Source organism: Dromiciops gliroides, chromosome 2, assembly GCF_019393635.1.
Source record: "Dromiciops gliroides isolate mDroGli1 chromosome 2, mDroGli1.pri, whole genome shotgun sequence".
NCBI classification, from domain to species: Eukaryota; Metazoa; Chordata; class Mammalia; order Microbiotheria; family Microbiotheriidae; genus Dromiciops; species Dromiciops gliroides.
This window is the reverse complement of record NC_057862.1, coordinates 151,866,845-151,892,832: the sequence shown is the minus strand read 5'-3', so window position 1 is coordinate 151,892,832 and position 25,988 is coordinate 151,866,845. Positions and strand designations below refer to the sequence as shown.

General features: G+C 39.0%; 1 protein-coding gene across 3 annotated transcripts in view; it reads right to left on the bottom strand.

Annotated features, from left to right (window-relative positions):
• Positions 1 to 22,384, bottom strand: part of MAP2K5 (mitogen-activated protein kinase kinase 5) — a 292,452-nt gene extending 270,068 nt beyond the window's left edge. The window contains exons 1-2 of one of the 3 annotated variants that reach the window (XM_043988207.1): positions 21,099 to 22,384; positions 12,144 to 12,192 (exon numbers count right to left, since the gene is read on the bottom strand). In XM_043988207.1, coding sequence (XP_043844142.1) covers positions 12,144 to 12,192; positions 21,099 to 21,233 — 184 coding nt within the window. In that variant the 5' untranslated portion in view covers positions 21,234 to 22,384. The remainder of the gene's footprint in view (positions 1 to 12,143; positions 12,193 to 21,098) is intronic. The other 2 variants (XM_043988206.1, XM_043988208.1) reach the window with 2 other exon arrangements.
• Between the last annotated feature and the right edge of the window lie 3,604 nt (positions 22,385 to 25,988).

The window sequence follows — 25,988 nt, the reverse complement described above, 5'->3', positions numbered from 1 at the left end:
TCCTTGATTAAAAAAGAAAAAACAACATGGATCCTTTTACAAATAATTTTCTACTGTAGACCACATCTTTACAGTCTCAAAATTGACTGAAAGGCTTAAGGAATACAAAATCTTATTGTGTTAATTTTGTTGATACTAACAAACCCAGTTGATTCAGTAGCACAATGTATAAATTAAGATCATGCAAGCTTCTTTAATAAATGTAACTAAAGAGATAACTTTATTCAGTGATCATCTTATTATTACCATCAAAAAGGCATAAAGCAATGAAATATATATTCATTAAAAGTGACTACCACTCTAAGAATTGGAAATTGAGGGGATGTCCATCAACTGGGGAATGGTTGAATGAGTTGTGGTATGATTATAATGGAGTATTATTGTGCTATAAGAAATGATGAGCAGGATTTCAGAAAAACCTGGAAAGATTTACGTGAACTGATGTAGAGTTAAGTGAGTAGAACCAGGAGAATATCATATACAATAACAGCAATAGTGTGTGATCAACAACTGTGAATGACTTAGCTCTTCTCATAAATACAGTTATCCAAGACAACCCCAAAAGACTCTAGATGAAAAATATTATCTACCTTCAGAGAAAGAAATGATAGTTTGAATACAGAATGAAGGACACTATTTTTCACTTTTTGGGGGGTTTGAGTTTTCTTACACAAAATGACTAATATGGAAATGTTTTACATGATTGCACATATATAACCCAGATCAGATTGCTTACTACGTCAGAGAGGAAGAAGAGGAGGGAGAGGATAAAAAAAAAATTAGAAATTTTTTTTACATATAATTGGGGGGAAAATGAAACAATGTTTTTAAGTGATTGCCGCTGTCATCATTGGATGACAATAGTCCAAGAGGTGAGATGAATCCTTAGATACTTCAGATATATATGATATTATGCTGACTATTGAGCCCTGGAATATTAGAGAGCCTCCTGAATATACATGATTACTCAAAATAAACTGGCCTAATTAGCCATATAAGAGAAAAACCAAATGCATAAAAAATGTCTACTGTCCAGGCTATCGCATGCAGTTGTTAGTTCAGTTAGCTAGTTTGTTAAGTTAGGACATATATCCGAGACAGACACAACAGATAAAACAATGAGTTAGGCATAGAATTTAACCAGAGTAGCTGTGGGAAATTCTGTAATATGAACTCCAAAAAATGTGATTTTAAGAAAAACAGAAATAGAGATATATAGATATAACCTATATCAGATTACCTGCTGTCTAGGGGAGGGGGGAGGGAGGGGTGGGAGGGAGAAAAATCTGAAATTGTAAAGCATGTATAAACAAAAGTTGAGAACTATCTTTACATGTAATGGAAAAAATAAAATACCTCATACATTAAGAAAAACAGAAGAAACAGGGTCAAAAACATAGTTTCCTTTGGTCAAACCACATTTTGAGTACTGGTGTTCAATTCTAGGTGCTACTCTTTAAAAGAAGTAACAGAGGAGAGTGAACAGGACTGTGAAGGGCTTCATGACCACACCATGATGAAAGGACTGATGGACTGATGAAAAGAACTAGGGATATTTAGATTGGAGAAAAAGGGACCAAGGAGTGACAAATATTGAAAGGGCTCAAATACACTGGCTTGTTATGCCTCTGTAAAAGAAAAACTGGGAGCAAAGGGTAGAACTGGAGAGTCAAATTTAGGCCCAAAGGAAAATTCTCTAACAATAAAAGTTCTGTAAAAGGGAACAGTAAACACAGAATATAGTACAAAATCTCATTGTGTTATTTTTGTTGATTTTAACCAAAAAAATACATTTGATTCAGTAGTGCATTGTATAAGTTAAGATCATACAATACTCTTTAATAAATGTAACCAGAGAGATAACTTTATTCAATGAGCAACTGATTATTATTAAAAAAATAAGGCATATGGGGGCAGCTAGATGGCGCAGTGGTTAAGCACCGGCCCTGGATTCAGGAGTACCTGAGTTCAAATCCGGCCTCAGACACTTGACACTTACTAGCTGTGTGACCGTGGGCAAGTCACTTTACCCCCACTTTCCATACTTCTGTACCAACAAAGCAGAGAAAATGGAGCTCTTAAAAAAAGGAAACTGTAATCTATGAGGAATACTCTGGGTAGCAAGATCTGAGGAAGGGCAGAATGATTCTTTGAGCTGGAACGAGACTGTGAGACTTTGACACTGAGGAGGCAGATACTTGAAGACAAAAGGTCTCAAGGACTTTTAATATCAACCTAAAAAGTCCCAGAGCCACCCTATGAGGAGGCTAACACCAAGAGGAAGACAGGATAAGCAGAAATAAGCACTCTGCTTAAACTTGGAGATGAACCCAAAATGAGAGCACGTGGTGATTAATGACCATTAGGGACAAAGGAAGCAACATGGCATAAAGGATAAGGTCCTGGCCTTGAAGCTCCAGTCTCACCTTTGACACTGACTGTGTGGCCCTGGGCAAGTACCTTAACCTCTCAATATTTCAGGCAATTTTCTAAGACTTAAATGTTAAGTGCTCAGCTAGATTTTAAGGGCAGTTTTATTTTTTAAACAGATAACTGAATGGAAAAATAGACTGCTCTCTTCCTCATTTAACTTACAGTGCCAGGAAACCTGGCTGTTTGGACCAAGAGACTATAACTGAGGCAGCACCAATTACTTAGAGGCAAGGTAACTAAGAGGAAATAATCAGGCCCTTCCACGTTGTACTAGCAAACTTAACCTAATCTCTTCAATGGTTCCCTATAGCCTAATGAGTAAAGATTAAACTCTCCTTCAAGGGCTTTCACAGCCATATATCAAACTATTCTTATCCACATGCTCCAGGCAACTTCCATGTATGCCCTGAGCTTTCTTGCCTCTGGGTCTTTGCTCACATGGTTCCCTTCGCTTTAAATGCCAGTCTCTGCCTATTGAGCTAGTCCTTTAAGTCTAATTCAGATGTTACTTCCTAAGTAAACCCTTACCCAATCCCCTTAGCTGGTGATAATAATAACTAATATTATACAGTACTTTGAGATTTTACAAAGTGCTTTCCTCACAACTCCCCTGAGAAGTAGACAGTCTACCTCTACACAGGTGGACAAGTCTTATTAGCACCTTTCTATAGATAAAGAAAAGGGAGGCTTGGAGAAGTCAAGCTATTAAGAGTTAGGAAGCCACCAATGGCTCCTGTCCCCATTCCTTTCACAATCCTACATTGATCCTTTCCACTTTGGAACTCCTACTCAGTTTGCTTCTCCGCTCCTACACACTTAACATATATTATGTTCCAGAAGCTCCCCAAAGAGCAAGAACTTTTTCTTTTTTGTCTTTAAATTCTCAGTTCCTATCACAATGACTTACGTATTACAGGCACTAACTAATGCTTACTAAATTAAATTTTTCAAATGTGTGATATATCCCTCTGCTGGCCATTAAAATACAAGAACACAAGGACAAAGTCGTATCAAAACTTTGTGTCTCTTCCAATATCTACTACAACGTTTTACACTCTTTAGGGGTTTCTGACGTTTCTTTAGCTGAAGTAAAAACATGACCATAAAGGTGATTAAATAGTCAGATTTGAGAGAAAAATACAGACACATGGGCTGACTGTAAAGGAACAACAGGCTATGTCTAGCAATTTAGTGACAAAAAATAAAATAGAATTACTTTGTTTAATAAAGAAATTTAATATCTAGCAAAAAAACCCCTCTCACATATCAGGAAAGATTAGCTCTGGAAAAAATAAAATAAAAGGTCTCCATGCTAGATGGTACAGTGGATAGAGTGCTGGGCCCAGAGTCAGAAAGCATCATCTTCCTATGTTCAAATTTGGCCTCTGACACTTCCTAGCTGTGGAACCCTGGGCAAGTCACTAACCTGTTTGCCTCAGTTTCCTCATCTCTAAAATGAGCTGGAGAAGGAAATGGCAAACCACTCCAGTATCTTTGCTAAGAAAACCCCAAATAGGGTCACTGAAACGGCTCAACAACAACAGCGCAAAAAAAATCATGAAAATATAATTAAGGTACAAGGTATGGTACTAAAGGTTTTACTAAAAAACAGAATAATCATAGAATGTTTGAGACAGAGGAGACTTGGAGATCATCTAATCCAGTCTTCTCATTTTATAGATGAGGAAACTGAGGTCTTCAGAGTTGAAGTGACATCTACAAGGTCACCCAGCTAATATATGACAGAATTATGACTAGAAGCCAGGTTTCTCAACTCGCATTCCATAATCTTTCAACTATCTAACACAGTCTAGTATGGCATCAAATGAAGAAAAGTGAAGGGAAATCATCTGAGTATTTTAAACAATTTTTGCCTTATACATGGAAGTCCTTTGCCATCTGACCAAAAAGCATAACAGGATATGACCAAAAAAAAAAAAAATGGAGGGGAGGGGAATAATCTGATACACTGGTTTACAACCAGAATTCCAGGCTTCTTTAGTTGCCTGGAGCACAGTAATATGATTTTCCAGCACATTAGGGAAGCAAAAGTAGAACCAGAGAGTCTATGTACTGGCTGGATTTTGTTAATGTCACTTAAAATGGAGGAAAAAATCCTAGCAAGATACCAAATAGAGTGCAGCAGATGGTAAACAAATATTATGAAGCAATCTTCACAAAATCTGCAGTGTGTCACAAATACACAAAATGGCAGAGTTTAGGAAAAGAGAATCATAACAGGCCATATGTTGTCGGTGATTTTATCTGGAGCAACATGCAATCCAAAAGAGAAACAAAAAGAACATAAAGGCCCAATAGTAGAAGAAATGCAGCCTCAGGTAAAGGGGTGGTAAAAATGGCAAACATAATGCTAACGATATAAATAGCAGCAGAGGCTATGGGGCTAACAGCGAAATACATACCCACTGAAGTGGCAGTGAATCACATGAGGTTCATATAAAAGCAATCCAGATACAAAAATAAATAGAAAATTAAGGTTATCTATTAAACATCCTTTGTCACAAACCTTCAATGCCAGTTGAGAATCAATTAGAAAACTAGAGAAGACTCATTTTCCAAAGTGAGAGAAAAGAAAGGAAAACACTGCTACAGAAGTTAGGGAAGCCAAAGACTAGAACCCAGAAAAGTTCCCAGTAGTTATTCTGGCTCAAGTGTTGACTATCATCATGAGGTCATGACTGGAGCCTCCAATTTTCACTGTCAAATCTTGTTATTTTGGACAAGCCACAAAACCCTGTGAACCCCTGGTTTTGTCATTTACATAATCAAACATGTTTATGTTTGGATAAGGAGCTACAAGATTTTACAAAGATCCAGAGAAAATCCATCTAAAAATTAAATAGCTAAATAAAACAAGATTCTCTTCCTATAGCATTGAAACCCATTTGAACTTTCCTTATCATCACCAAAAACAGCAACTCACCATTTTGTGTGTGTGTGTGTGTGTGTGTGTGTGTGTGTGTGTATGAGAGTGAGAGAGCAAGAAAGAACACATGCTTTCTGCAAAACAGCTATTGCAAGAATGTAGTACGAGAATTGGTCTCCCCAGTTTTAAATGGTGAAACCAAATTTCATAACAATTAGAAGGAAAGCCCATAATCAGAGAAGCAGAACTGAATCTTAGAATTTGACATCAAGTCCAGTTCCCTTTCCAACCACACCATGCTGCATTCAGATAGTTAACAACCTGACCCAGGGCATCTCTAAATTCCAAAAATTTCCAATAACAAATCCAGAAGAAACCAGTGCTTTATTATCCCTATAAAGTCTTACTTTTGCAGGATTTAGCAACAACTATTTGGGATATCTTCCCCCACAAAATGCATCCAACGATACAGGTAAGTTATATGTGAATCTTACTGAAAACAATTTTTTTTTCTAGAACTTTTCAAGGTCATATTTACAAATAAGGAGAATACAGTCTAAAATAAGTAGTTATTTTAAATCAAGGATTCAAGAAATTAAGACTAACTTCAACATGTGGTAGCTCCCTTAAGAAAGGCATTGTGGCACATTGTATAGAAAGCCAGGCTCAAAGTCTGGTTCAGGCCTTATCTCTGATACATACGGGCTGTGTTACCCTGAGCAAAGCACTCAACCTCTCTGTGCTCCGGTCAACTCTCTAAGATTCTAAGTTGCTAACTTTCATTATTAGAGGGAGTTTTCTCACCTAAGAAGGTCCCAGTACCATTGATATTACAGTTTCAGTCCCTATTTCTAGCCTTCAAATTGTGGGTCCCACAATGAGTTCTTATATAGATGTAATACATAATTATTTCATTTTTAAAAGCACATTTGTGATTTTCATTGGTGAAGGAAAGTCATGACAGGAAAAGTCTACTTTTTACAACTTATAGTCTTAGAAAGTTGTGTGACAAAGAAATCAAAGCTATCTATATTCATATGAAAAATACTCTAAGTCACTTAAATTAGAGAAATGCGAATTAAAACAACTCTGAGGTACTACCTCACACCTATCAGAGTGGCTAATAAGACAAAAAAGGACAATGTTGGATATTGGGTGTTGGAGGAGAAGTGGGAAAACTGGGACATTAATGCACTGTTGGCATAGCTGTGATCAGATCCAAACATTCTGGAAAGCAATTTGGATCTATGCCCAAAGAGCTATAAATCTGTACATACCTTCTGATCCAGTAATACCATTGCTAGGTCTAAATCCCAAAGACATCAAAAAATGTGGGGGAAGAATCTACATGTACAAAAATATTTATAGCAGCTCTTTTTGTGGTGGCTAAGAATTAGAAACTGAAGGCATGCCCATCAATTGGGAAATGGCTAAACAAGCTGTGGTATATGATTGTGATGGAATATTATTGTGCTATAAGAAATGACAAGCAGGATGACTTCAGAAAAACATACATTAACTAATGTAAACTGAACAGAACCAGAAGAACATTGTATAAAAGTAACAGCAATATTGTACGATGAGGAACTGTGAATGACTTAACTTATTATGATGCAAGACAATCCCTAAGAACTAATGATAAAGCATACTATCCACCTCCAGAGAAAGAATTGATATTGTTTGAATACAGACTGAAGCATGCTATTTTTCACTTTATTTCATTCTTTTTTTTTTTTTTTAGTGAGGCAATTGGGGTTAAGTGACTTGCCCAGGGTCACACAGCTAGCAAGTGTTAAGTGTCTGAGGCCAGATTTGAACTCAGTTATTCCTGACTCCAGGGCCGGTGCTCTATCCACTGTGCCACCTAGCTGCCCCCATTCTTTTTCTTTTCTTTCTTTCTTTCTTTTTTTTTTTTTTTTGGTGGGGCAAATGAGGGTTAAGTGACTTACCCAGGGTCACATAGCTAGTGGGTGTCAAGTGTCTGAGGCCAGATTTGGACTCAGGTACTCCTGAATCCAAGGCCGGTGCTTTATTCACTGCACCACCTAGCTGTCCCCCATTCTTTTTCTTTTGAGTCTTTTCATACAAAATTATTAACATGGAAATATTTTACATGATTGTACATGTATAAGCTATATCTGCTTACCACCTCTGAGAGGAGGGAGCAGAGGGAAGGAAGATGGGATAGAATTTGGAACTCAACATTTTTTTAAGTTTAAAAATTGTTTTAACATGTAATGGGGGATATACACATTTATACACACATGTATATGCATGTATATGCATGTGTATACACACACACACACACAGAAAGTGGTCTGGGAACTGAAAGACTGAGTGACTTGTCTGGGTCACATAGACAAGACACATCAGAGGTGGAGCTTGAACCAAGGTCTTCCTGACTCCAAGGCCAACATCCTCTGCACTGCATCACGTTGCCTCTCATTGTATAAAATATGGCAGATTCTTAATTATAATTTGTTCATTAATCTACATTACTAATTTTAATATCCATTTGATTTTATAATAACAGCTAGCATTTATATAACACCTTAAGATTTACAAAATTCTTTACATATGTTGGGCACTAGGTGATGGACTGGGCCTGGGGTCAGGAAGACCTTTGCTCAAATTCGACCTCATACACTTACTAGCTATGTAACCCTGGGCAGGTCACTTAACCCCGTCTGCCTCAGTTTCCTCATTTGTGAAATAAGCTGGAGGAGGAAATGGCAAACTATTCCAGTATTTTTGCCAGGAAAACCCCTATGGGGACACAACTGAACAACAATTACATACATTATCTCATTTGAGTGTCACAACAACCCTGGGAGGTAGGTGCTAATATCCATTTTATAAATGAGGAAACTGAGGCAAACAGAAGTTAAGTGACTTGCTCAGGGTCACAGCTAGTAAGTCACTGAGGCAAGAATATAATTCAGGTCTTCCTGACTCCAAGTTTAGTACTCTATCCACTGTGTCACCTAGCTATCTCTAATATTAATTAATATGTGCTAGCTGCCACATATATATATATATATATACACTTATCAAAATTAGACTACTGTATTTCTTTTAATTTTATTTTAAAAGACAGACTTATTGCATCTGATTGGTCTTTCTACTGTATTATTCTGAGTTAATAAGGATTTTCTCTAGTAAGCTTTAAGATTGTGCAATACTTAGAAAAAATTAATATGCTTAAAATGACCACATATTTTTAGGACACAAATGTATATCTGAGTTGGGTTTTTAAAAAATATGAAAACCAGAATCCTTCAGAGCTTTGTAAAATAACAAAAGGATTCTATTCACTGAAAAATGAGTACAGACCGGTAACAGTTCAAGAAGGAAGAGAGTAAGCTAGTAATTCCTAAAAGTTTAAGATATCTCTGGAGTTGCCAAGTACTTTAGGAGTTCTAAGTGTCTAGCAATTTCATATCCTAAACACAGCTGTCATTTTACAGAAACTTCTGACCTGGAGAAAATCAGGCCAGCACCAGGCAATAGATCCTCACAAGAAACTCATTAATGCAGACTGCTGATGATTATCACCCCATTCACTTGAATACTCATCAATCTACTAATGAAACTGGAAACATCGAAAAGGGTTTCTGTGACTACATAAGCAAGCAAGTTTTTACAACAAGTGTAGATGCCAACATGCAAACACTTTACACACATAATACTGAGTGACTGTGATATTTAGCTGCAAGTTGGAAGGATGATCATTGTTCCTCCCTGGGAGAACCAGAAGGAAGGCTGAGTGAGTAGAGAAACAGGACTATAGGCATAAGAAATAAGCTCGATGGTAACAGGCCTAGATCATTCTGACCTTCATCCTCCTAGAAATAGCATCACAAAGAGGAAAGGTTAAATGTTAATATTATGGTCCCTTTACTCTTTCAAGCATATGGGAACCAAAAGATCAGTTGCTAAAGAAACTGAAGAACCTGAGACTTTGACAGAAGACTGCCAATTAGAGTCAATTGTTGGGTTTTTTATACAAATTGTGGGAAGCAACAGCACTTCTGAAAATAGAAGATGATTAAAAAGCTATCGGGCAGCTAGGTGGCGCAGTGGATAAAGCACCAGCCCTGGATTCAGGAGGATCTGAGTTCAAATCCAGCCTCAGACACTTGATACTTACTAGCTGTGTGACCCTGGGCAAATCACTTAACCCTCATTGCCCCACCCAAAAAAACCCCCCAAAAACATAAAAACAAAAAAAGCTATCGTAAGTTATTTTGGGGAAGGGGTTTAAATGGGAATATGGATGTGCAACTTCTGGGAATTTTACAATATATCAAACCAAATAGTGAGGCTACACCTGTCAGTCAGCAAGCATTTATTAGGCATTTACTATGTACCAGGCACCATGGGCATTGTTAAGAACTATTGAGGAGAATTTCAAACTACTCAAGTTTCTTGTCTTGTTCCTGTCTATTAAACTGTTTATTATTTTCTACTAACAATGCAATGTGTTAAAAGTAGACTGTGCTGGAGACTCCAAAACTGGCACGTTCTAAAGGTAATTTGGTCCAACCTTCTCACTTTCATAGATGAGGCCTAGAGAGGGGAAATAACTTATTTTGCCCTATGACCCTATATGATTTGCCACACAATCAATTTAAGTTGAAACTAGAACCTAGTGCTCCCAATGCCTGATCCAATGCCCTGAGTAGAAACACTGAAAAATAATATTTAGAATTACTGAATTCTAGAACTACAAGGATTTTAGTTCAAGTGTTCCTTTTATAAGTGAGGAAAAGAGAAAGGGCCATAGACATTCAATGACTTTCCCTGCATCAAACAGTAAGTTAGTAGTAGAACTAGCAGAAGAGTCCCCTTTTGAGATGGGCTCTAGATGTAAGGAAGCTTCTGTCTGGTCACCATGTGACACATAAATGATCACTCAATATGAAAGTGTCTTATAGTTGTCAAGCAAATACAATTAATAAAAGTAATAACGGTTACCATTTATTTAGTGCTTACTATGTTGCAGGCACTACACTAAGCACTTTATAATTATTATCTCATCTGGCTCTCACAGCGACCCTGGGAGGTAGATGCTATTATTATCCCTGTTTTACAGGTGAGAAAGCTGAGGCTAACAGAGGGTAAGTGATTGTCCAGGACTAGTAAGTGTCTTAAGGACCTAAAACTTCCTTCAACATATTACTAGGGGGCAGGCCCGGGGTGAAATGTCAAAAGGACTATAAGTTCTGGCCGGCATACCTCTAGTTTCAAATCCCTGAGTGAAAGTTTACATATTTGCTTCTAATAAGCACAGTGTAGATAAATCAACTGTATAGTCAACTTCTGAATTGACTTCATCACTGATGAAAATGAGCCGGTATCATTCAAGATGGCAGATAACTAAAAATCAGGGAACCAACATGATAGAGTGTAGAGGTGCCATACTTTTAAATGTCAGAAACTCTTTTGATAACCTAGGGAAATCTATGGATCCCTTTTCAGAATAATGTTTTAAAATGCATAAAATAAAATACATGGGACTATAAAGTAAACTTAACTATTCTGAAATACAGTTATCAAACTGTTAAAAACAAACAAACAAACAAACAAGCTCATAGACTCTAGGTTAAGAATTCCTGTTGGTAGAAAGATCACTAGATTATCTATCAGTCAGGGCCCTGCATAGGTCTGAGCTTTGTCACTGCATATGTGACCTTTAGGAAGACACTTTAACCTCTCTGAGCCTCAGTTTCCTCATCTGTAAAATGAAGGGGATAGACTATGATCTGGCATCATTATGATAATTATGTTTGGCTTTGATTTTTTTTTGTCCTGCAAATTTACCTTGTAGATTTATATTTTTAAAAAGTCTTAATTCCCTAAGCTCTAGTGGAGGTAACCCAAGCATACGGGTATATGGCAAAGAAAAGCCAGAAAAGAGTTAAAATTTTTGTCATGGAAATTCTATAAACATGTAATGTCCATGCTGCTAATCGAGAGTTACCTGCAATATTTAGGTTGGGCTTTGCCTTGTGTTAGTGGAAAGGGTCTGTACCCTGGTGGGAGGGGGGGGGGAGGGCACCAATTTTCTTTGTTTTGACTCTAAAAACCTTCATTTCTAACTCTTGTAAGATCACTCTGCATATGGGATCCCAGCATTTCAATGAAAGTCACCAACATTCTCTGAACTGCTTAATTCAGGTCCTTCTCTGTCTAGAATACGATGTGCTCTATTCTGCATTTGCCCCCATATATTCCTGGGGAGCCTTTTTACCTCAATTAAAGCCTAAATTGGGTCCTCTTAGTGAATAATCTGCTTGGGGCTCAACTCTCTTCCTCTAGCTGCTCAACCAAGACAATTCCAGAGTCAAATCCAAAGACCCAATGTGTTTGCTGCCACCACCTAGTGGCCCTGAAGAAGCCAGCTGCAACACTGTTAGTCTATTCAATATTTGTTTAAAAGCTCCACTTTGTTTCAGTTTTTAAAACCTACAATGGATTAAAATCTCTTAATCAATATTCATCAGCCTACAGGTAGTTTACACTTTTCATTTAGTTGCAGCAATATTATTCCAGTGAGAAGCAAGAGCAGATAAAGGTCATGTTGGTAATTAAAGCTATATTGTAGAAATATGCACACTCAAGATGTGATTAAATAAGAAAATATTACTCAGTTCAGTATCATCATTAAACTTGCATTAATTTATAAATATTTAAATGTACCATATGATGATCATAAATACTCTATATTTGTCAGTTTTAAAAGTAACACAAGCTATAAACCCTTTGAAGAATTACTGCAGAAAGAAATATACAAAAAAAAAGTATAACAAGCCATACTCACATTCAAATGCTGTAGTTGTTGCATCAGGCAAAACCTGGCCTATAACATCCTAAACAAGGACAGAGAAAGGCTACAATTAGACATCTTTTTAATTGTCAACATGTGCCAAAACCTCAGTGAATAAGAAAGTCCAACATTTAGGTAAACATGTTTTACCTAAAATCATAAAAATGTTAACTCATAATCACAGCTTAACTCCATCTATTCACATCCAAGTATTTAAATCACCCCACGTACCCCAAGTATTTAATTACCCCATGGAGAAAAAATTGTGAGAAAAAAAATCTCTACTCTAAAAGAAAAACATTTTTTCATTCATCTCTGGCATTTGTCTCCTTCTCTCCATTCACTGTATAACACTCCCCCTCCTCATCTTTTCCTTGGGCAATTACAGCCCAGTCTCCTAACTGATCTCCCCAAATCTAGCCTTTGCTTCTTCCAACCCATCATCCTCTGAACTACTAAATTGACATTCTGAAGGCACAGGTTTGATCATGTTACTTCCCAGCTCAGGATGCTTCAATGGTTCCCCATTAACTCTAGGAAAAACCACAAAGATCTATTTGATATCTGAAAACCTTCATGAGCTGGCTCAAGCCTGTCTTCTGAGGCTGATTAGACACTCTACTGAGCTCTGGTCAAACTCCCCCACTGGCTGTTCTCCATAAAGCTATTCATTCCATTCTCTGCTTCCTCTCCCCACCCCCACCCATCCCATTTCCTGCCTTCCATTCCATCCCATTTCCTGTACAACTGTGTGACCTTGAGCAAGTAATTTCATAGACATTAAGAGAATAAGCCTGCATTTCCTTAGAATGTTTGCCCTCATAGGTCCTGCATTTAAGCCCTTCTGTCCCTTTAAAGATCAAATGAAGGGCCACCTCGTTTAAAGGGTCTGTTTTTTCTGATTCCCTCTAAATATTCAAAAATTGGACTTTCAAGATGACAGTGATGGTGACAGATTGTATACAGTAGTGCTTCCTGGTTTACAAAGTACTCTACATACATTCTCTCATTTGAACTCCAGTACAATAAGGTAGGCACATGTTGTTCAGTCATTTTTCAATCATGTTCGACTCTTCCTGACCCTGTTAGGGTTTTCTTGGCAAGGATACTGGAGTTCTTTACTATTTCCTTCTCCAGCTCATTTTACAGATGAGGAAACTGAGATAAACAGGGTTAAGTGACTTGCCCAGGATCACACAGCTAGGAAAGGTCTGAGGCCAGATTTGAACTCAGCAATATGAGTCTCCCTGACTCCAGGTCCAGCACTCTATCCACTGTACCACCTACCTGCCCAGGAACATGTAAGTCATATAATAAGTGTGGTACATGTCATTATCCTCATTTTCCAGAGGAGGAAACCCAGGCTTACTCTCTTAATGTCTATTAAGCGACTTGCCCAAGGTCACACAGTTGTACAAAGCCATGGTGCTAAAAATATAAACTCTGTCCCAATAAATTTTACAAAGAATGAAAAAGACTGTGTAATCTTAGGGATTGCACCAGGTGAAGTCTATTTATTTTACTTTAGAGCAACTGAAAAATACCACTTAGTGAACAATCTAGAAATGTTAATGGCCAGTGAACCAAGTTTAACTTTTTTGTACAGGAACTTTAAGTTCATAGTGTCTAATACTGCTGCTCAGCTTTATCTTTATCGATAAGGTAGGCACTTCAAGATTGGCTTGCAGAGAGAGAGCCTTTGTGACAACTACCAGAAGTAGGGATTTTTTAAAAACTTGATATTCCGTTGTGTGCAAGTCCAACATCTCTGCCCCTCCTCTCTCCTAAACCTTTACTTATAGAAGTGTAACAGTGTAAGCAACTCATAGTGCTAAAACAGTTTTCTATGCCTCATCCAAGGCTATCATAAGCCAGCAGGCTAACTGAAGGTTGTTTTCAGCGTATCTCAGCAATAGGGCACTTAATAGAATAACTGCAACTTTCATCTAAAGCTAATACTACAGTCTTCTGAACACTGTCAATTTGTATAAGAAGATTATATCTACAACCCTTAAATTCTCAAAAATTAATCCACACACACTCTCGCTCTTGCACACGCGCACTCGCGAGCGCACAAACACACACACACACACACACAGAAAATCCTCTTAAACTGTCATGACACCTTAGACCTAGCGTAGCATTGATTCTCAGGCCATAATCCGCTCTTAAGAGGAGAAAGATTAACTTCTCAAGAACAGATGCAGACAAATGTGTAAATATGCTTTACATGACTGCATATGTATAACCTTTGTCAGATTGCCTGCCATCTTGGGGAGGAGGGAGGGAGAAAAATTTGGAACTCAAACTCTTTCCAAAAATGAATGCTGAAAAATGTCTTTACATGTAATTGGAAAATATAAAATATTATTAAAAAAAGAACAGATCTGGCACAAAGAAGAATCAAATCCCTTTACCTATGTAGGGAAAAAGGTATTATTTGGCCAGTGAAAGCTCTGTAAGTGGACACTGGATCATTCTGGAGCAGTTTAACTGGCGCAAAGTCATTCTGTAATGAGATCTTAACTTCTAAGATACTATAATCAGTGGTGTGTCAGTAGAGAATGAAAGTCAACTGTGATAAGTGATGGACTCATTACTTATACAATCATTCATCAGTTGTAAAAGATAACTACTGTGGTATTTTATCTAACAAGTTTAGCATCTTTTTACTTGTAAACAACAGGCAAGATAGAAAAATTTTGAATAGCTTGACTACATGATTTCAGCACATCAAGAGTCCATTAGCATAAGCACGGAACAGAATAGATGTATGATATTGAGAAAAATAAAAACACAAAATGGAAACAAACTGGCCAAAGTATAACTTGAAAGCATATAAGATGAGACAGCATGGAATAGTAGATAACAAGCTGGCTTCAATGCAAGGAAGACACTGCATCTGAAATATATTGGCTGTGTGAGCCTGGTCAACCCTCAACATCTAGGTGTTAGGCCAGTGGTGTTAAACTCAAATAGAAACAGGATTGCTGAAGGCTGTGTGTTTACTTAGACCACAAACTAATATTATCTATGTTGTACTACATTTTTATTTTGTTAAATATCTCCCAATTACTTTTTTTTTTTTTGCAGGGTAATGAGGGTTAAATGACTTGCCCAGGGTCACACAGCTAGTAAGTGTCAAGTGTCTGAGGCCGCATGTGCATGTGAACTCAGGTCCTCCTGAATCCAGGGCCAGTGCTAGCTGCCCTCTCCCAATAACTTTTTAATCTGTTTGGGCCAAAATGGGGGAAGGATTTTATATCTCTGCTCTAGAAAACTCTCTAAACAGAAAAGAAGATGCTGATCTGCATTGGTACAGAAAGTTTTCTCACTCAAGAATTCCCTATACCAATGAAACCATAGGTCCATTCTTTAATCCTTGCGTAAAATGAGGCTAAAGGGTGGCAAAATGTGGTCTGAAAAAGAAATCAAAGTCCATGATCCATAAATTAACTATTGTACATTTAAGAAGGTGGGTGGTACTGTGGAAACATGGTGATTCTAGAGTCAGAGGTGGTCCTGGGTTCAAATTTCACTGCTGATACTTACAATTTATTTGACATGGTAAGTAACATAACTTCCCTGAGGCTCAGTTTCCTTAACTGTAAAATAAGAAGATTGGACTAGATGACCTCTGAGGTCCCTTCCAACTCTGGATATATGATCTTATGATCTGTTGATTTTTCAGAGAAACCCAAGTTCTCCTCTACCTGTTATTCAGGGCCTTCCTCATACTACCTCCTTCCACACACACTATCTAGACTTACAATCTGTTTTCAAAATGTGCCATGTGTCTTTCCACCATCATTTCTTTGCTCACAATATTGTCATTATGACCAGAATTTCCTCCCTTCCACTGTTTGCCTGCTAAATTCCCACCCTGCCTTTAAAGCTCAACTCAAATGTTACTTCCTCCATAAACTTTCCCTAATCTCATAGGTCAGTAAAGGCTTTGCTCCCCAAACCTTAGGGAGTACTCTGTTTTACATCTCTTATAGTTCACTTACCTCAGATTATATTAATCTATCTACAAACATACACATACACACACACACGCATATATACATATATATACATATACATACATATACATATATATATATATATATATATATATATATATACACACACACACACATATATCCAAATAAGGCATATATTCCAAAAACATTTATAGGTGAAACTGAAAAAGGTCACCAAACATGAAAATTTGAACAAATCAACAAGATTAAAACAAACTATTTTCATCATGATGATTTGTGCTCTTAATAATCTTGGTCCCCAATATGCTACCAATATGCTAAGGACGTGAAAATAGCGCTAAAAATGACAAAAACAGAAAAAAGATATCTACTTGACCAAGTGTACATATTAAATCTACACTAGATTTTTAAAGCATTATTCTTTTAAAATAAAAGTATTGATGATTGATTTTCAAGATGTCAAAAAAGAGGGGAAAATACCAAACAACTAGGAAAAATCACAGATTACTAAAAAGAAACAAACATTGGTGAATCAGCCTTCCTCAGATCTCTCTTCACTGCAATCAATCCTCCATTTCAGTCAGTAAATCACTAGTAATTTTCCTAAGGTGCAGGTCTAATAACATCACCTCCTCTACTCAAAAAACACCGGTAGCTCCCTATTGCTTTCAGGATCAAACACAAAATCATTTCCTTGGCATTCAAAGCCCTTCATAACCTAGCTTCTTCCTACCTTTGCAGCCTTCTTTACCGAACTCCCTGACAAGCACTCTTCAAGGCAGTGACACTGACCTCCTGGTTATTCCTCGAAGACACTATCTCTTGGATCTGGGCAATTTCTCTTGCTCTCCCTCCTGTTGTGTGTCTCCTAACTTCCTTTAAATCCCAACTTAAGATCCCACCTTCTACAGGAAGCCTTTCCCAAGCCCAATTAATTCTAGTGCCTTCCCTCTGTTAATTACTTCCCTCTGTTAATTATAGCTTGTCTGCCATAGTCTACTATTAGACTGTGAGCTCCTTGGGGGCAGGGACTTTTGCCTCTTATGTAGCCCCAGTCCTTAGCACAGTGCTTGGCCTTGGCTAATGTTTGTTGATTGATGGAGTTATCAATAACTGATCTATATTCTTATCTCTACAAAATCTTTATGACAATGTTCTACACAAATGTTGAGGGCATCCTTGATAAAAATATGAGAATAGAATTTCTTAAATTATTTTCTACAGAAAAACTTAAGTTTAAAACAATCACCTTCTGCAAGTACATGATGAAGGAATCATTGTTAGAGAGCAGTTTGTAAAAGATCTGGAAGATTTAATGCACCACAAAGTCACGTGAGTCAATAGTATAATATAACAACCAAGAATGCTAATGTAATCTGAGGCTGCATTAAGAAAGAGTGTCCAAAACTAGGGAGGGGAGAGTACTCGGTCAGATAACATCTGGAGTTCTATAATCAGTCTGGGCACCACATTTTAAGTGGAACGTTAATAAGGAAGGTGAAAGGGAGAGAAACCAGGATAGTAAAGGGAACTGAGATCATGGCATATTAGAATCCTTTATTTGAAGGAACTTGAGATTCACCATTGAGAAAAGAAAACTTGTTGGGAGATATGATAGGGTTAATAGGTGAAAGTTGAAAAGTTGAAAAGAGACAGACAAGCTTTACACAAGGAAAAAATTGCTAACAATTAGAACTATACCAAAGGTAGAGAGCACCTCCTCAAACAGAGGCTGAATGACCACTTGATGAGAATGTTATTGTCCTTTTCAGGTATGAATTGGGCTAGCTAGCTTCTGATGTCCGTTCCAGTTTTGAAATTCTGTGATTCTGATGGTTACAGTCACACAATTGACCTGAAAGTTGTGGAGAAAAAAAATATCCTTTTGTGAAGTATTTCTTTACTACAAAAAACCACTTGACTCAGTGAAGCAGAAAACAGGCTTAAAGGTTTCCCTTCTATAAGGATGTCCTGGGTATAGATTAAGATCATTCAAGATTCTTTGATAGATGCAATGGAGTGATAACTTTGTTCAATGTTTCTGTAATTCTTAATGTCACATGAGATGCAAAACAAATAGATGTAAGCTCTCCAAAGGTGTAACTGCTGTCATAGAGAATGTTCTATGCAGAATCCAGAAAGAATAGGGATGCCTATATGGCTTACAGATGTCCCTGTTTATGCATGTAATTTTACTGTGAGAAATTCAAATTAATTCTACTTTATAATTGATTTTATATTGTATTGATTTCATATCGTAATAGATTCTAAATCGGCTTAAAGCCACCTTTCTATGTCCTTGAGTTGAGCTCAGGAATTGAGCTTTCCTTCTGAGTTAATTTAAAGTTATAATTAAAACAGAAGTTATCTCTCATAATAGTAGCTCCTGAGATACTTCCAGAACATCTGTCTGTTATCTTTAAGCCCCCAAAATTAACTTGGTACCATCCCCAAAGGATAAGTCATCTGTTCTTGCCTGTTTTTGTGCAATTAGTGGAGTTTTTAATCTCTTCCACGGAGACAGCAACTCTGCTAGTTTTGGTCCCCTAGCAAAGATCACAAGATGTAGATGGGTCACATAAAAGAATGAACAATTCCTTGATTGTCAGAGAGGGGCATGATTTGCCTCACCAGAATGCCAGCCCACCTTTCTCAGTATAGCCAATCATAAAAGATCCTTTCTTTGTTGTGTATTAATAAAGATGGTCTCCCACCTCCTCACTGGGGGCTCTGGCTTTACTGAAGCTTCCAGTCTGACACACTTTGTTAACAGTTGTATGCATCACTCTTAATAAGATGATTTTTCTCAAACATATGTACCTCAGTTTTACCTTTATTAATTTTATTTGCTACAATGCATCAGGTCCTAGAATATTGTGGAGCTTCCTTAATGGGAACAATCTATACAGGAAAAACAAATGAATTCCTATTGTCCTACCTACATCAGCTCCTTGAGCTACTCCATTAGTACATTATTGGACAGACATTGTAGCTGGACAGTAAGCTAAGCCCAGAAAGGAACAGGATGAGATCAAGCCAATTTACACTTGGATAACTATATGGTGCCTTCAAGATCCCTGGTTGCTCCCTGACCTGCACACCCATTTTTTAAACACAAGCTTTCTTTTAGTGATGCTCTATGGCCAGGAATCAATCTCCAAAGAATTAAAATTGTGGGTGACCTAATGAACCATGGAGAAATGTGGCTAGTATAGCTTATGATACACTGCCAAGGACGCCTTGCATTAAGAAGTGGCATAACAAATATCAAGAAACTACATGATTAGAAAAGGAGGAGTGCTGGACATGTAGTGAGATCAAGGGATAACTAACTGACAGTTTGAGGGCTGCATATAATCTAAAGAGATCCAAGAGTAACCTTCAGCACATTGGGTAGGTCTTCTGCAAAGGATTTACTAAAGGACACAGAGAAGAATTATACAAGATTAGAAAGAAGGTATAATCAGTTGTGACTTTCATCACTGGAAGCCATCCATTTAGATGAGATCGTGGAGTCAATTAAATCCTAAGGCATGTCTTATTCCCCTACCAGGTATGAGGGCAGGGACTATATCTCACCTAAACTTTACACACAATACTCTCTATTCAATAGATATTATCTGTTGAACTCCTGAAATAAAATTACATTTTCTGTATATTTTTTCAAAGGATGAATGTAAGTATTATCATCCCTAACACCAAAGACCATACTACCTTCCAAGACAATTTTGAAGTAATAATCTAATTATCCCTCTCCTGCTAGTTATCATTTCTCCTCCCAGAGTCTCCATTTAAGAAGGGCACCCAGACCAGACGTCTCGCCATTTTCCACCAAGCTGCGCTCCTCTGGTCTTCCCCATTATGCTCCTGCTCTAGCATTCTCTCTTTTTTTTTTTTTTAGTGAGGCAATTGGGGTTAAGTGACTTGCCCCACAAAATAAATAAATAGATAGATAGATAGGTAGACAAATGAATGAGTAAGTAAATAAACAAATAAATAATAAATGATCTAGTTATCCCATAGAAATATTTCCCATGATTAGGGACTATAAATGTAAGAAGGCAAAGTTCAGGAAAACTATGGAGACAAATACCCTGACATTTCAGGGCCACTTAAGTTCAGGTAGGCCTCTTCATGGTCTATCCAAATGGAGTCAGAATAACAATGTTAGAGCTAATACAAACTAATCATTTTACAGATGAGAAAAGTGAGGCCCAAGATGATGAGGCCTAAAGTCACACACATTAGGCGTCAGAACTAGATTGTCAGTACAATGCTATTGTCATAAACACTGGGTTAAATTGGGTTAAAAGACTGAACCATAAAAGGTTTATCTGACTACACACACTGCCAATGTTTGACACAGTTAGCTTAATTTACAAGTATAACTCATCAAATACATACAATGGTCATTTGTGCAGTTAATCATCAATGGAATGGCAGCCAATGAGTATTTCCAGAAAACCAGTGGTGTGTAATGCCCTAAACTAGGTACAGACCAAGAATACACAAGAAGATGAACCTGTTCCCAACCTCAAGAGACTTAGAAAATTACACCCTCTCTCTACCATTTTCATTGAGTAGAGTTTTAACTCTCTAAACCTGGACTACTTCCAGTGCTGCTGGGATGAGCATTATGTAAGCCATTTGACCTCTCTAGGCCTCAGTTTACTCAAAAAGAAAAATACAAAAGTTAAAACAGGCAATTCCTAAGATCTTTTCCACCTATAAAGTTATGATTCTAGGTGAAAAGTATTCTCAGCGTCTTAGTAGACAATACATGAAGTTAAAACATCCCCTTCTCTACCCTAAGGCACATCAATTTGTAAAAAATCAGTGTAAAGATATGCGAGAGGGTTGGGGAATCCCCCAAGCACCTAGCCTTTAATAAGTGCAACCATTAAGCTACCCTAGGAGGAGTTACACTCAGACTGAGATTTGGTTTTGGGAGCTTACCACTCACCAGCACATCCCGGAAAAGCAATTGGGGCCCAGAGTGCACAGTCCAGTCCACAGCTCCACCATCTGGGATCTTGATTCGAATCACCAGCACCTGGTTCTCCATGGTATGAGAGGGGCCAAGGGCCAGCCACAGCATTACCGACCACTGGGCTCACATCCTTGGGGTAGGGGGTGGAAGAAAAGCATTCACTGCCCCCTTTGGGGGCGTGAACATGGGGTGAAGAGCTAAAGAATGGGAAAGGTGATGGATGGGGGAAGGAGGATGGAGGGGGACAGAGATGGGAAGAGGATGGAGGACAGAATGGGGAAGAAGGATGGAATGGGGGAGGAAGGATGGAGGGAGAAGGAAGAAGAATGGATAGGGGAAGAGGATAGAGGGGGAGAAAGAAAAAAGGAAAAAAGAGGTATGGGAGGATAGTGACAGGTTAGGAAGACGTAGTTACAAGGAAAGCGTTGAGAGGATGGAGAGGGTTAGGAGGATGGAAGAGGGGGGCTATTGGGAGAAGGACGGAGGAGGGAATAGGAGGGGGGGTTGGGAGAGGGATGTAGAGTTCTTAGAGGGGGAGGGGCTGGGCTGCAGCGCCCGTCTAGAGCCCCAGTCTGGGTGACAGGGCAATGGGGGCCTGGTCACCCTGGAAGTGTGGACAGGTGGGCTAGTAGGGTGACCAGGAGGGAAAGGGTGCTGGCTGTTGCCTGTGTTGTGAGGCGTGTGAGGAGCGGGGTGAGGTCTCTCTGGGTCCCCGCTGAAGGGGTCTGGGAGTCAGCCCGGTGTCGGGAGAGGGGGGACGACTCGGGGGAAGTAGCTTCGGTGCCCCTTGAGGAAAAGGAAGCCAAAGGGAGACTAGGAGGAGCGAGCCGAGCCCCGCTGCTCCGTCCCAGCCCGGTGCGGGACCCTCGGCGGGCTCAGCCCGTGACCGGCTCCGAGCTCGGAACGTTCCCAGGCAGCTGCAGCGGCGGAGGTAGCGGCGGCCCCAGGAGGAGGAGGAAGAGGAGTACGAGGAGAGAGAGGAAGGGGGGGGGGATTTTACTCCGGAACCAAAACGCGCGGAGCCGGAACCCGGGGGGCGGGCGAGAGCTGTGGGAACGACTCCCCTGGCGCCATGTTGGAAGAGGGCACTAGCCCACACCCTTCCCTTTCCCGGCCCCGCCTACGTGCTCCCGAAGGGCTCAGGCCACCGCCCCCGACTAGGGGGAGACCTCTGTGGGGAAAAAACCGCAGAGAAGTAGAGGTTGTGGGAAGGGCCCTGCAGAGGTCAGAGCGCTGCGGCCGGGAACGTGCGAAAGCCGAGTAAGCTTCTCTCGCTGGCCGGCTGCGAGGTTGGTTTGCGAGGACACTGATAACCGCGTGGTCCCTTGCAGACCTTCGGTTATCCGGGAGCGGCGATATAAGCGAAGCGGGCAGGTAGTGGGGGCTGGACCCCTAGAGAACGAGCGGTCTGATGGATGGCTCGTGCTCTTTGCTCTTGCCCGGCCAGGGACGCGCCAGGTTTCTGTGTCTGGTTGCGGCCAGCGCTCTCTTTTGTGCTACTTTATTTCCACCCTAAAAATTCTCCTTCTCCTCCTCCTTCTCCCAGCTCACCCCCATCAAACCAGCAATAAATACTCGGGTTCAGATCTAAGACCCCCAACTGAGCTTAGTTGTTTTTTTTCTTCTTTTTTTTCTCCTTACCCACGTCATACACCCGAAAGATCACCACCTCCCTGCAGCACTAGCCAATCTTATTTGGATCTTTCTGTAACCTTATTTCCCCTTCGGAATGCCCCGAAATAGCATAAGCAAAAGCAGCGAACAGATTGACAGGCTAAATGAAGGTGGGACCATCTTCCTCTATTATTAACTGTTGCAAATATAACCAGTAAGGTTCATAAACTAACAATTCTATTGTAATGCTTATTAAAATCCGTAATATTACAGGTGTGGTAATAACCGTCATCGTCGTCGTCACCACCATCATCATCATTTCTTTGCTTTTCATGTCTTTCAAAGTCTTGTTGATGACTATAGCCCCCTCTCAAGCTTGCCTGCTAACTGTAACCTCTAAAATTTTGCCCCCTCCCCCTTTTCCAATTAAAGAATGCATGTCAGTAGTTTTGCTGTTTCTGTTACACACAGAGTGGAGGTGGAGAGGGTGCGGGGGTGGGAAGTGAGGGGGAGGACTTCAAAAGCCCTATTTTTAAAAACTAGATTTTTGATTAATGCAAAAACTAATTAGAAAATTGCTCATTCTACTCAGTGTAATTCCTAAAAGTCTATCATTCGCCCATTATATTGCCCCTGCTTTATTAAGTTTAATATTTGAATGGCTGTTATTTGGGATAAATTATCTCTTTTCAATAACTATAATTTAGTAGCTACTGTAGGATTTGTTTTAGATTCCCCCAAACATTCTAGAAAATACTGTCCAAACAGACCTCAATGCTATGAAAATGAACCTTTTGCCTAAGGTCCCCATACACCTTTTAATGGAGGTTCGTTTTCTATTAAATCTCTTAAAGAATAAGCTACAAAACTAGAGAATTTCTATGAGCTAATGATTTTCTAAAATAATTTTTTCCATTCACAGGACTATGGGGAAAACCAACTCAATTTGACAAATTTGCATAAATATTCTGAAGCAGTTTCTCTACTAATAGCTTACTCAATGCTCTTTCCCAATATTTGCAGACACAGCTGTAATCAAACTTCAGCTTGTCATACCTCTTATAAAACATCTTAATATTGATGGCTTCAGTAAACAGTTTTCCAAGAAACCTCCAACACTTGATGTAAGAAGTGTCCTGTGCAGGCAATACAAGACTGTCCAGTTTTAGGTCTTAGATGACAGAATGCCGTAACTTCTGAAAGCTTTGTCAAGCTAGAATACATTTTGGTTTTTGGACAATGATTAAATATATGAAATAGGGATGATGATAGCATAACTACCTATCACAGAGGATTGTTGTGAAAAATTAAAATGCTAGATAAAATGAGTTATTTTTACTTCAAAATTAAATGTGTATTTAATCTTCAAATGTATGCTGGGTTTGATTAAAATAGACTGGTAGTTTGGTAGATGAAATAGATTCATTAAGGCAGAGATTTTGCTTGTAATCTCAATTTGAGGGGCTTGATTCTTGGTTAAGGAGCCCGAGGAATGAGAGGGGGCAAGACATCTAATCTGATCCGCTATTTCAGATGTACTCTACACAAAATATAACTTCTGAAAAGTTACTTATGAAACAAGTATCCTATGGTGTTTTCTTATTATAATTTCAGAGGTATTTTCCTCTATCTCCAGCTATTTCCATATGCACTGACTGATTAGAGTGCAAGGCATGTGGAGCAGGCAAGGACAAACTCCACTGAGCATCTGCTGCCTGTCTCCAGCCTCAGTTATTTAGCCTTAGCTTGAGTTTGTTCACAGCAAGGGGTTTCATGGAGAGATACAAAAACAACCAAGCACAAAGACAAAGAAACAACCGTGCAAATGTGGTCACAGAATGGCAAAGTCACAATTGGGATTTCAGAAGTCTCTAAATCATAGAGCTAGAGCAAGAAGGGACCTCAGGGACCATCTCGTCCAACTCTCTTATAGATGAAGAAACTTACCCAAGAGGTTGTATCAGAGGTGGGATTCGAACCCAAGTCCTTAGTCTACAAGACAGTTCTTTTTCACCTGTACCACAAAGCCTCCCAACCTGTACCTAATGGAGAATAACCCCAAGTAGCCATTGGGCCCTTCCTGGATATCTTCTAGTGACACCGAACCTACAGCCTCCTTAGGCAGCACCAAACTTGTGGATAACTGTAATTTTAAGAAAGTTTTTCCATTCATAAGATCCAAATCCTTCTCTCCTAATTCAATTTATTCTCCTAGTTATGCCCTCTAAGAATAAGTATAATCCCTCTTCTGGGAAATAACCCTTATCACCTGTCTGGGAAGAGATTGGCAGGAAGGAGGAATGGTAGGGAAGGTAGCAAGCTACTCTCAGTTACTAAGGTTTTGAACCTCTTATTTCTTTCTCTAGTTATTTTTTCTCTAACTCATTTCTTACTTTTTCCTCTGGTACTCATTTGATTTTAAAAATCATTTTTAGTGCTTTCTTTCACTCTTACTTCAGTTCTTCCAGGAATTCTAATTGAACTTGTGCCCAAGGTATGTTTTTCTTTAAGACTTTGCTTGTAAATGTTTTAGTCATTCTCTTTTCTTCAGTTTGTGCCTTGGGTATCCTTGCCACCATAATAGCTCTTTATGATGAGATTTTGTTTGTTTGTTTGTTTTTTTGTTTGGTCATTCTTCTAGCCTACTTCTACGCTTTAGACTTTATATTAGGGCCATGCCCTGTATGCTTCTAGAGGAAATGTCTGGATTGAGCTTGTATCCTTGGGTCCCTCTGCTACTTTCCTGAAGTACTGAGTGTTGCATTATTCTAAGATCTCCTATGGGCTTGACCTTGGTTGGAATTCCAGAAGACTACTACTGGACTCAGATACTGTCAACCAGCTGGAAAGCTCTTCAGATTCAGAATGACAGAATTATGGGCTCCCTTTTGGTCTGGTATTCCTGCCCTGACTGCCTCCTGCAAGTTTCACATTGGGTTGGAAGCTGGAACTGAGATTCTACTTAGCTCTTGGGGTTAGAGCCACAAAGATACTGTTTGTGCTGAACTTAATTTTCATTCAGTACACAGCTCAAGGCTTGCAACCACTCCTCAGTTTAAAACATGAGCACTAGGATCAGGTCCCCTTCTCTGTCTGCCTTGAAACTGTGATCTGGAACTTGGTAGGGAACAGCAAAGCTACCAGTTGACACCTGTCCTACAAAATGTTGGGGCCTCCCAATATAGAACTACAACTTCTTGCCCTAGACCACAGACTTGATCCACTTTCAATTCCTGAATGCTTTTGGCT